A 13,298-nucleotide genomic window follows, 5' to 3' on the forward strand; every position below is an offset into this window, starting at 1 on the left:
CTTATTTATTCTATTTATACTTTGCCCATGAAGAAACAATGTATCACAATAAGTGATGCCCTACTTATTCTCAGTCTGTAGTCTGAAAATTAGACTGTGTTAAGGGAATAAAAATATACTCATAATATGTAGTTGCAATGGACCTTACAGCATTTCTTTCCCCAGAGTAGCTAATTGTAGTTAAAGTTCATTAGGGCAGATCATTTTTTTTAAGGGATTCTATTGTAAATTCTTTCATAAAACAAATATTTTGCTAATTTGCATTTTAATAGTTTTATCTTAGTATTTGAGAGATGCATAGATTTGGTTTGGCCAGAGGAAAAAATAGTGACCCATCAGCCAATAGAAGAAAAATGATTATCTTCAAGATAAACTGAGGTCAGAGTATTATAAGTATACAATCAGTAGCATGTCGATCATGTTCCTAGTTTTTAAAAAATCAGTCATAATATCATTTTCTACAGTTCTTTTAAGGAAACTAAAATTAACATTAAACACCTTTAATTTAACCTAAGTACTGTGCTAGTAGTGAAATATATGTTAAAAAAAGTAACTATTCTATTCATATCCAGTTTAGCTCTAAGTCTTGACCCCATTTGAATGAGGGACATCAGAAAAAAAAAATGATATGGTACTTAGGTTAAAATTTCAGACATAAATTCTTTTAAAAAATATATATTTTATTAATTTTTTTACAGAGAGAAAGGGAGAGGGATAGAGAGTTAGAAACATCGATGAGAAACATCAATCAGCTGCCTCTTGCACACCCGCTACTGGGGATGTGCCTGCAACCAAGGTATATGCCCCTGACCAGAATCAAACCTAGGAGCAGGCCGATGCTCTCTCCACTGAGCCAAATCAGTTTCAGCTAGATATAAATTCTTTACAATGATATATGGTTGAGTATATTCTCAGAAAAAGAATGATGATTCAAGTCTTATTGCTTTGGTATTACTAAGAGCAGAAATTGCTACTAATTATTCATCCTTATACTTCTTCCTTTCCATAATTTTCCCCTTTGCTTGTTTACCTTTCAATAGTTGTAGACCAAATGCATTTTTCTAAGCCAAACAAGATTTAACTACTCTATTCCCTGCTAATTTGGGTCTGCCCTGTGATTACCATCACTGTTAAAATCTGAATCTGCCCGGCTGGTACGGTGCCATCGGCTGAGCATCATCCCATGCATCAAGAGGTCACCGGCTGTATTCCTGGTCAGGGCACATGCCTGGGTTGTGGCTGCATCCCCAGGAGGAGACATGCAGGAAGCAGTGATCCCTGTTTCTCTCTCATTGATGTTTCTCTCTCCCTTCCTCTCTAAAAATCAATAAAAACATATTTTTCAAAAAAATCTGAATATTTTGTTTTCAGAAAAAAGAGAATTTAAAATATTTTTTAAAAATGTATTTTTAAAAAAATCTGAATATTTTCAGAAAAAAGAGAAATTATTATTTACACTGATACGAGAAATTTTATGCCAAATGTATAACATCCTCAAGAATGTCACACACAGTATATGTCATATGTTCCCATTAAATACATTACATAAATTTTCTTTTTTTACTTTACATTTAAAACATTTTCCCCTAGAATTTTAAACTAGAATTCAAAAATGTTATATTTTATCTTTAAATTCTCTGGAATACTTTCAAAAGTAATAACTACAAAATTAAACAAGGAAGTACTTATTCCATAATATTGAGAGGGAAAATAAGGACTAAAAAAAAAGCTATTGATTAATGAACACTATAGAATTTATAGGATGCTCTGTGAAAAATAAACGCTTTTTTAAAAATGTCAAAGAATATCAGATGAAACTTTTATTTTGAATGTGATTTAGAGTCATAGGGTCAAACTTAAGAATCATAACTTACTGCTTGATCAAAATTATTATAAAATATAACAAATTACATTTTAAGTCAAAGTGACAACCACTTTCTAAAGAAAAAACCCCTGCTCAATGTTATCATATTTTTTCCTGTGGAATATTGGCAAAGAATATAGTTTTATTGAGCCACAAATGGTTAAAAGTAACATTTAAGGTTATTTAAATAAAATATACACACAATACTCAAAATAAATATTAGAATTATTTTCTTTGGAAAATTAGTTTGCAAATGAAAAGAAGAAATCCAAATCCGCATACTGTAATAGCCGTCCTCTTCAAAATTCTATTATTCCATGTAGGTTCCTCTTCTGTTAATGGTATATGAGTTGGATCATTTTCTCTTTCGTTTTGCAACTAAATATTTTGCATAGGAAAAAGAAGAGTTAATGTACATATGGTACACTGAAAATAGGAATATATTTGACTAAAAAATGTAATATATCCATGTTAATGCATGATTTAGATATAGTCAATGCAAAATTCTTATGTAAGATTTAAAATGACCACATATGACTTTAGTCTTTTTTCCACCAGGATCCATTATAGTAAACCATAAGTTTAACATTAAAAATAAATGTTCTTATAGTTATTATATTTTCATATTATATTTTCATGTTTTTATCATAAGATAAAGTTTCTTTAATATTAAAGTTTCTATTTCTACCTAAGAAATGATCATTGCATTTTTTCTTCTGTATTAAATATCACTTGATTTCTTATAAAAAAGTTAACCATTATTATAATGTACCTACAATATGTAAATCTTAACAAAAGCTGTAAGATATTATGGTAATACTATAAGTTTAATCCTTTATTTAAATATAATTAAGGAACAAACATCAATAAAAATCTAAGTGGTTTTCCTATCCCTTTTCCACAATGAAAGTACATGACCCAGTTTCTCAGCTTTATACACAGACCTTTTTTGCTAAAATATCTCCCAATTTGTGTGTGTGTGTGTGTGTGTGTGTGTGTGTGTAAGAGAGAGGGGGAGGAAGAAAGGAAGGAATGGGGGGACACGGAGAGCAAAGGAGAGAGAGAGGAGACAGTTGTTGGTAGAGGAGTAGAAGAGAGAAAATGAACTGAAACCAAAAGATTCTTAAAAGATAAAAATAATTAGACACATTTATAGAGTAATATTTACTAAAAGCATCCTGTGCTGGAGTGGTGACAAATACTTTCATCATTAGCAAAAATAACTACTTCTAAAATCTACAGTGTAAATATTTAATTTTAAAAGCCTGCAAAATTAATTTTCAATTTATAGTAGAAACAGACATCAGTGCCAATCTCATTAATACTGTATTCTTCGTGTAACTTCCAAATGGCTTCATTCAGTAACAGATTCCTTTTTGACACTGATGCTCCATTTACTGAATCCTGAGACAGTAATTCCTTTTATTAACCAATTACTTAGGATGACCCTTTCTGACAAGAGCTTGTCAGTGTGTTGGTTTGAAAGAGAGTGATGTGGTGCTAAAGTCCAGTCTTGACCTCTCCTACCCTCTCTCTGTTATCTCCATATACTTATGGTAACTCATATGGTTCTTTTAAAAATTCCCTTCAGTTACTGGTAAACTTTCAAATATAAGCTAGAAGACATGATAGCATATTTCCAAATTTGGAAGCTCTTCTTTAAATAAAATTTCACTATGGTGATTAAGACCAACTCAGAAAAAAACAACAATAATGCACTAGCTTTCATTCCCAAAGAACAATAGCTAGAATGACAATTACTTGGAACATGTATCAAATTTATTTTGAGGAAAACTTTTTTTATGAAAATATGAAATAATTTATGAGTTGATGCTATAAAATTTAATGCATAATCTAATGTTCACATCACATATTAAAAAAATTTACAGATATAAAATGTATTTGTTAAATAGACTTGAAGAACTTAGACGTGATTTCTTTATCAGGTAAAAGTGTTTTCCTTTGTTAACTATCTTCAAAAGAGTTCCCGATTTCAGCAGCTTAAATTTTGTTACAGCCTATTTTCTAAAAGAGGGAAAATCACTTGTCTTTGAATCCAGATATATACTTCTATGTGAGTATAGGAACAATAACAACAAGCCCATACTTTTTTTTTAAAAAAGTTAAGTTATAAGAGGTATTATAGAAAATCTAAAAAGTAGGACGAATAGCCTGGCTGGTATGAGTCAGTGGTTGAGTGTCGACCTATGAGCCAGGAGATCGTGGTTTGATTCCCCGTCAGGGCAGATGCCCATGTTATGGGTTCGATCCCCAGTGCAGATGTGCGGAGGCAGCTGATCAATGATTCTCTCTCATCATTGATGTTTCTATCTCTTTCTCCCTCTCCCTTCTTCTCTGAAATAGTTAAAATTCTATTTTAAAAATCAGACCAAATATTTTTATCCACAATCCTATCTCATTAACACAAGTAACTTTCATTTTGGTTAATTTTTTATCTACATATTTATATATAAGTAAAACTTACCAATATAACTTCATATCTTCAACAAGCTGATATTTCATTTTCATTATTTTCTCAAATGGCTGCATATCATTATAATAAGTGTACAATGATTTATTTAATCATTTTGCTAATATATTATAGGACACTCATTGTACATACAATTTTGGATTAAACTATTACTGAAATATACAAGTATTTTTATGGTTCTTAGCACATCTTGTCAAACTGTTTCTAAAAGGGATTGTGATACCTGTCTCATATGAAACTATCAGCTTGGTGAACTCTAGCCAGAAATGAGTAAATACACTATCCCTGCTAGTGTAAAAGATGAACATGATCTATCATTGTTTTTTTAGTCTGCACTTCTTTGATGAGCGACAAAATTTGTTTCCTATGTATAATATTACTTCTTCCTTTAGAAATTGTCTCTTTCCAACTGTTTAGTGGTAGCTTAAGTTGCTCTGGTCAGAATTACTTCATTGTCTAACATACTATCCTGCCAATTATTTCCCCCATTTTTATGCTAAATATATACCTTCTGAATTAAGTCTTTTAGTTTGCAGACTTCTTCACTCAAATCTTCAACATTGCTAACCAGTTCTTCACAAACTGAAGTAAAATTCCGAGGAGAAGCCCATTCAAGTACTATCTGTCAATATTTTCAAAAGTTGCATGTTAAATAATAGAAAACAACTTTCACAACATCATATCCACAAAAATTACACAGCATTAAATTATTTAACGGAAAAGCATTTAAGAAGTCAGTAACATTATATAAATAGTCAAACCCATTCTCGTGGATGAATTTACTAAATATATGTAGTACATAATAATTTTATGGAGACTAATATTAGTAATAAAAATATTTATGAAAAATAAATTATGATGAAAATTTGAAGAATGACATGATTCCCATATTAGTGTTATAAAAAATTACAGGAATCGCTGAACCCGGTTTGGCTCAGTGGATAAGAGCGTTGGCCTGAAGACTGAAAGGTCCGAGGTTCGATTCCGGTCAAGGGCATGTACCTTGGTTGTGGGCACATCCCCAGTGGGGGTGTGCAGGAGGCAGCTGATAGATGTTTCTAACTATCCCTCTCCCTTCTCAGTAAAAAATCAATAATATATATATATATATATTTTTTTTTTAAAAATTACAGGAAAATAAGTACATTAAAATGTTTTCACTATAAAGTAAAAAGCTATAGAACTAAAGCCAAATCACATTTTAAAAATTCTACAAAACAAGTTTACTTTTATGGGTCACTTACCTTTTCTCTGTTTAAAATTTCCAGCCTCTTCCCACAACCATATCAAAATATAACTAAACTACAGAATCAACATTAGAAATTGCCTGAAGTCTGGCTGAATGGAAATTCTTCAACTAGGAATTTAAGAAGAAGCCACATGGAGATTAGTAAGAGGGGCAGAGACTCAGAATGGGATGGTCTTACAGCCAGATGTAGCAGAAAAAACTGGCAGGGGCATCTTGGCTGAACAGGTCCCTGCTGAGCAGAGCAAGGGATCCCAGCCCACACCAGACCCCCAGCCCAGGGTCAGTGCCAGGAAAAGACGACCCTGCAAAAACCAGCTGGGGCCCTAGTGGGGTAGCTCAGTTGATTAGAACATTTTCTAATATGCCACCATTGAGGGTTCAATCCCTGGGCAGAGCACATGGAAGAATCAACTAATGATTGCATAAAATAAGTGGAACAACAAACAGATGTTTCTCTCTCCCTTCTTCTCTTTCTAAAACCAATAAAAAATAAAACAAAAATTAAAAGCTGGAATGGAGGATGAGGGGGACAGAGTTGTTGCGAAGTCCCAGATAGTTCCTTTTAAAGGATCTGCATACAGACTTATTGAGATTCACTCTTTCTGAATCTCAGCACTGGGGCAGCAGCTCAAAAGGCACCAAAGACATAGAGGGAAGAACTGAATGGTCCACCACCAGGGCAAGAGCTAGAGGGGCAGCTCTATCCCAGACAGAAGTGCTGGTAGAGGTTATTCCTTTGATGAGCCCACCAACCACAGAGCCAGTAGGTAGGCACCTATCTGAGATTCCAACGGCCCGCCTCACCTGTTTGCTCCACCCTAATGATTCACTGAGACTCTGCCCCACACAACTTTGGGGCCCACCCAAGCTGTTTCCAGGGGCTTTTCCAAACAAATAACTTATCTTGGTTCATGCTTTAGATTTTTCAAAAATCTCACAAATATGGCGAAACCCGTTTGGCTCAGTGGTAGAGCGTGGGTCTGCAGACTGAAAGGTCCCAGGTTCGATTCCGGTTAGGGCCATGTATGTTGGTTGCAGGCACATCCCCAGTAGTGTGCAGGAGGCAGCTGGTCGATGTTTCTCTCTCATCGACGTTTCTAGCTATCTCTCTCCCTTCCTCTCTGTAAAAAAAAAATCAATAAAATACATTAAAAAAAAAATCTCACAAATAAGCAACATCTGGCCTTAGGGAGCCCTATGCCTCTTGCAAAGTGGCCCTAAGCCCAGAACTAGCCACAACTTGGCCTCTCCTGGGTACCTGTAAGCACAGCACAGGCCTGGTCTCCCCCACCTGCTCTCCCCTGCAGGCCTGGGTCCCTCCCAACTGCCCATAACTGCAGGCCCAGGTGCCCCCAACTTCCCTCCTCTATTGGCCTGTTCACCCCTAATTGCCCTCCCCTGCAGGCTTGATCGCCCCCAACTGCCCTCCCTTGCAGGCCTGGTACTTTCCAACTGCCCTCTCCTGCTGGCCATCTTGTATCCACATGGGAGTAGCCATCTTGTGTTTTGGAGTGATTGTCAATTTGCATATTATTCTTTTTATTCAATAGGATATGTCTTCTGTAATTAAAGAATAAAAGAGATTAGATAAAATTTTGGCTGCCTCCTGAATGCCCCATATTGGGGATTGAGTCCACAACCTGGGCATGTGCCCTGATAAGGAATTGAACCATGATCTCCTGGGTCATGGGTCAATGTTCAACCACTAAGCCAAGCTAATTGGGGTAAAACACCTTATATATTGATATGGTTGGGTTTTTTAAAATATATTTTTATTGATTTTTTTACAGAGAGGAAGGGAGAGGGAGAGTTAGAAACATCTATCAGCTGCCTCCTGCACACCCCCATTGGGAATGTACCTGCAACCAAGGTACATGCCTTTGAGCAGAATCAAACTTGGGACCCTTCCGTCCGTAGGCCAAAGTTCTATCCACTGAGCCAAACCAGTTAGGGCTTGATATGGTTTTTTAATAACACTCAACAATGTTTTGTTTCAACTTCCACTTGGGTCTCCTGTCTTTATATTTTAAATTTGTTCTAAATTCCCTTTAGAACAAATAGTAAGTACAATAAACAGATCAGTTTAATTTTTTGTCTGACTCATTTTCCTTTCTTGAGGACTAGCACACAAAAGTTTTTCAATTAATAAGTATGTAAAGGAGTAATAGGTAACATATTTACTTATTGAGATCTTATATGATTTTTTTAGAAAAAAAATACAATTTTAACATATTACTGCTATTACTAATTGTCATAGACTTATCTGAAATATTCTTCATCATTCATACTTTTCTTCACTTAACTTTTGTAGAATACCTTGTGAGAATTTACAGGCAACTCAGTAATGATATTCTGTACAGCTGTTATTAAATGGCCACATTGTTTGTTTAATTTCAGAAGAAAGTTGAGGAATTCATCACCACTAAAAAGAGGAAACAAACAGGAATCACACATGTAAGCCATTTATTTCATTCTATTGTGCTATTCAGTGTCTAGTTATATTTGTTATATTCTCTAAAATGTATTCATAGAATAAAACTGAAATACATTGAATATACAAAGTAAACCAAATCTCTAATCTTGAAGATCTCTAAGTTCAGAATAAGAAGCAAGTATCTATCTATCTATCTATCTATCTATCTATCTATCTATCTATCTATAAAAGCCTAAGCGACCAGCAGACTGGCCAGTAGCTATGATGCGCACTGCCCACCAGGGGTTAAGACACTCAACGCAGGAGCTGCCGAGCTGCGGTCACTTGGCAGGGGTGGTTCTCAGGTGATGCACCCAGCAGCAGAGAGGAGAGAGCCCAATTCTGGGGGGTATCGCCAAAGAACCTCCCTCTCGAAATCTGGGGCCCCTCAGGGGATGTCAGATAGCCGGTTTCTGCCTGATCCTGCAAGCCCAACCAAAGGATCCCACCAGTGCATGCACTGGTCCTCTAGTTCAATTAATAACATGATTATTCACAGAGTTATATGAAGAAGGAGTGTTAGAGGACAGATTTTGAATACTATCTAAAGGCATTGCACTAGTTATTTTACATTTATTATTCTTTAATTCCTCATAACAACTCCTTTAAGGTACCGTAGTTGTTAACCTAAGTTTATAATGGAGGCATCTAAAACAGAAATGATGAACAGTATAATGGGAATTGGGAATTAGTGCTTCATAGAGATGGTAACTTGAATTGAGTGTGGAGCAGAATAGGTTTGTAAGGAAGGAAGAGAAAGTAATAAAAGTAAGGAAGAGAAGGAATTATGGATGGAGAGAATAGCAGGTGCAAAAGTATGAGAGTAGGAGGTCACTAAGATATAACTAAAGCACAATTATGGGAAAGTAGTAAGGAGAGAGGATAGACCTAACCATTTATTTAAGGAACTTTTGTGGCATGCTAAGGAACTGAATTGTATCTTCTTTATAAGGTACGAGTTATTAAAGGAATTTAAATAGAAAAGTAGAAAATCAGATTTTTGATTAAGAAAGCTTATTTGAGAAATGGTGTAGTTTAAAGGAATAAAAGTGAAAGTAGAGAAGAGTAAGTAGGATACTAATGGGTATATCCATATTCGACAGCGATGTTCAATTGGTGTGCCACAAGAAAATTTAAAACATGTAATACCTGACGAGTCAGGGGCACTGACCTCTTTCCCCCTAAAATGTTAAGTTAAAAAAATGACAACAGCCAACACAACAGCCATCTATGTGAATGAGTCAAAATTAAACCTATTTTACTTTTGTCAGATCAGAATTTTAATAGTTTATATGTGCAATGAGATGGTTGAAAATCACTGATCTAAGAGATGACGAAGAAAAGCTTAATCTAAGGATCTAACAATGGCAGTCTGTTTGACGGAAGGGGTAGATACTGATTGAAAGAAACATTTTGGAAAATAAACTGAAAAACTTGATGATAGATTGAATGTAAAAGAAAGGAAAAGTCTAGAATGATTCTGTTGTTTGGTTTCAATGGAAGGTGGTGGCACCAACAGGGAATTGAATCTAGGGGTGGGGTAGGGAAGTGAGATAAAGATATAATATTATGACATAACAATTAAGGAATAGGCTCTAGAGTCAGAAAGACCTGAATCTGAATTCACCTTCCACATTTATGATCTTGGGAAAGCCTAATCTTCAGCCGAATGTTTCTGTATTCTAGAATTGAGATAACAAAACTCTAAAGAAGACTGAAGAAAGTAATGTATGAAAAGCATCTAGCATTTTGTCTAGCATATACATGACATTTAAATAAATTTAATTATAATGATTATGTCAATGATATGCGATATGTAGGTGGAAATGACCAGTAAGCAACAGAAAGTGGCAGTCTTTTTTTTTTTTTTTTTTTATAAATATATTTTGGTATTTATAAAGGCATTTTTAAAACAAATATAATTCTTCATTCCATTTTCTTTCTGATCTTAACAACAGTCATTACTTACATCAATTTTGTTTCCATGTAATATTTATGTAAGGCACACTTAGTGCTCTTTAAATACTCAAATTTTATTATCAATGAAAAGAATAATTATTGAAGAGTATTTCATTAATGACCTGTGTCTTTTTTATTTAATGAGTTCAAGGAAATTAAGATGCATTGAGAACTCTAATTCAAAATATCAACTGAGAGCAGGTATATAATTCTACATAGGCACTTCATACATATATATGTATAATATAAACTTATAAGCTCTTATTTAGATGAGAAAATGATAAGAACTCAGTTCAAATAAGTAGAATAATGAACAAAATTAGAGTCTTAACGAATAAGAGGAAAATATATACCATTCTTGTATAATGTTCAGAGCTAGTAAGGACAGGTAAGCTGTAAAAAATACAGCTATGTAAATGGCTGCCCAACCCCGACCCAGAACAATACAGATTCTCCCTATATGTCTTTACATGGCAGCCCTGATAATTACGTACATATTTAAATTAAAAGTAAGCAGATATGGCATAGGCATAGTATATTGCATTACTTGATGAAGTTATGTATTTTCTACTGTGCTAAATACTACCAGGCTTCTCTCTGCCACAGAATTATACTTCGTGCCCCAGTGACATAAGGCTGGCTGTGTGACTTGCTTTGGCAAATAAAATATGACTGAAAGTGACTGTTTTGAATAGAAGCTGTGAGAGTGAGTGACTGGTTCTTCCAGCTCTCTTTTCCCTTTGCTACAAGAGCAGCATGCCCTGGTTGGGGCTGTTTCTCCAGCCTGTTCTCAGAATAACAAAAAGAAGGAGAGCTACTGGCATTACATAAGGGATAAAGATATAAACTTTGATACCATAACTCTTTTAGATTTGATACTGCAGCATAACATTAGTAAAACAACAGACCATATTTTAAAATGTGAAGTCAAGTATAGGATAAAATTTATACTTTAAATAAAGGTACTCCAAATAAATATACTCTGTGCTCATTGTAGAATATCAAAAAAAGTTAAAATTACCAATACTCTTATCATCCAAAGATAGTAACCGATACTATTTTCTTTCAGAATATTTTCTTATAATACATATTTTCTTCCAGTATTTTTCTTATGCATATATATAACTAGCACTATACTTCACACTCCATTTTTATATTATGCTTTTTATGCTTATTCTGAGTATTGTCCCATGGTATTAAGTCTCAAATTAATATTAATGGCACAATAAAATAATTATATTGATGCAATGTAATTCAATAATTCCCCTGTTAAATATGTAGGTTCCTGATTTTAGAAAGCTTAAAAATAATAGATGTGAATAATATATTTTTACATAAAATTTTGTATCTATACAGATTTTTTTCTTTTGGAGAAGAAACAGTTTTCTTAATGAAAATATTTTTGAGATGCCTTTGATAAATTTAAGTAGATGTCGGATAGGCTGAGAAAAGGTCTAGGCAGAAATGGTTGAAAATGTCAAGACATGAATGAAAACAACTATTGCTGTTCAAAATATCTCAAAGTAGTAATATAATAGTTATTAATATTTGTAAAATACATTCTAAAAATCTGCAAACATATTAAGGCTAAGTGTACTATGCATATGTTAGGAGATACTATTTCGGAAAATTTACAACAGAGAAGAAAGTATCTTAAAATAAATCAGTAGCTAAATTGTTAAAATCACATTATCAGAAGATTATAATTAATCAGTTCAACTTTTCTTGCTGTTAGTTTTCTTATGACTTAATGACTAATTTCTTCTGTAAAGAATGACTTTGAATAAATGGGAAGTAAAACCTTTTCCTTAACAGCATATAAACAAAGTCTGTGATTTAATAACAAGGTCAAATTCCTAAAATATATGTCTTCCACTTTTATTTTTTTTTTAAATTCAGCAGTTTTAATAAGTAAACCATTCAGTATTCTGCACATTATTTAAGTGTATTAAATCCACAAAATAAATTTGTACAGGCAATTCTGCCATCACACAAATAAATTATATTAAAACATTTAATTTGCAAGTTAGCATGTAAAACTTAGAATATTCCTTCATAAAAGCAATACAGTAAATAAGTAAAGAAAATGAACAAAGTAACTCAAGGTTTGCTGATTTTAATTCCTCACAACTGAAATCCTTCACAATGTGCTTAAGTGTTATTTTGAAGCAATTATGAGGCATTATTTTGAAAACGTATCTTATTGTTATAAAGAGGTATATTGAGAGAAAGGAAAATAATTTAACATTGTAATAAAGTTTTTTTTAAAAAATCTTGGATCATTTATATTTTTCCTGAAAAACCTCTAAATTTCAAAATAATGTGGAAATCTATTATTCATGTGTTCAGTGTTTATCATAGTTGCAATATTAGTTTTAGGCAGACTAGTGATAATACTACTAAATTTGTAAGCATTATATTTTATAGGATATAAATTGAGTGAACCTCAAGAAAATTAGGCTGATTGAAAAAAGCCAACAGAAAAGAATATGTCTTATATGGTTCCATTTATATAATACTCATGAAATAATATTATAAAAATAGATAACAAATTATTGGGTTGCTAGGGATTAGGGGAGAAGGGAGGGAGAGGTATAGTTATAAAGGGGTACTATGAAGGAGTCTTGTGGTAATGGTATGTTAGGTGTATTGATTATGAAAGTAGGTGCATGAAGCTATTTTCTATCTTCTATAATAATAAAAGCACAATATGCTAATTAGACCAGACATCGTTCCGGACTGGGGCTGCGAGGGAAGCTAAGGTCCTGAGTGCCTGCCAGCAGCCTGAAGGAAACCTGGGTCCTGGATGCCAAAGGAATGCCGGTGCCAGAAGCCGGGGGAAAGGAGGGTCTACTCTTGCACAAATTTCTTTCATCGGGTCTCTAGTTATGTGGTAAGATTGCATAGAGCTATATACATAGATACAAATGAGTACATGTGTAACTGGTGAAATATGAATGAGCTTTGTGGATTGTACCAATATCAGTTTTTTGGTTTTGATATTTTGATATTGTAATATCTTCTTAAGCAAGACATTAACATTGGATGAGACTGGATGAAAGGTACATAGGGGCTCCTATAATATGTTTCAAATAGAAGTTAAAAGCTTTGCCGAAACCGGTTTGGCTCAGTGGTAGAGCGTCGGTCTGCGGACTGAAAGGTCCCGGGTTCGATTCCGGTCAAGGGCATGTACCTTGGTTGTGGGCACATCCCCGGTAGGGGGTGTGCAAGAGGCAGCTGGTCGATGTTTCTCTCTCATCGA

General features: G+C 34.0%; 1 protein-coding gene across 1 annotated transcript in view; it reads right to left on the reverse strand.

Annotated features, from left to right (window-relative positions):
• Positions 1–1,432: 1,432 nt before the first annotated feature.
• Positions 1,433–13,298, reverse strand: part of ASZ1 (ankyrin repeat, SAM and basic leucine zipper domain containing 1) — a 52,040-nt gene continuing 40,174 nt past the window's right edge. The window contains exons 11-13 of the mRNA XM_036425200.2: positions 7,921–8,026; positions 4,864–4,977; positions 1,433–2,242 (exon numbers count right to left, since the gene is read on the reverse strand). Of these exons, the coding sequence (XP_036281093.1) occupies positions 2,090–2,242; positions 4,864–4,977; positions 7,921–8,026 (373 nt within the window). The 3' untranslated portion in view covers positions 1,433–2,089. The remainder of the gene's footprint in view (positions 2,243–4,863; positions 4,978–7,920; positions 8,027–13,298) is intronic.

Source organism: Pipistrellus kuhlii, unplaced genomic scaffold (assembly GCF_014108245.1).
Source record: "Pipistrellus kuhlii isolate mPipKuh1 unplaced genomic scaffold, mPipKuh1.p scaffold_m20_p_10, whole genome shotgun sequence".
NCBI classification, from domain to species: Eukaryota; Metazoa; Chordata; class Mammalia; order Chiroptera; family Vespertilionidae; genus Pipistrellus; species Pipistrellus kuhlii.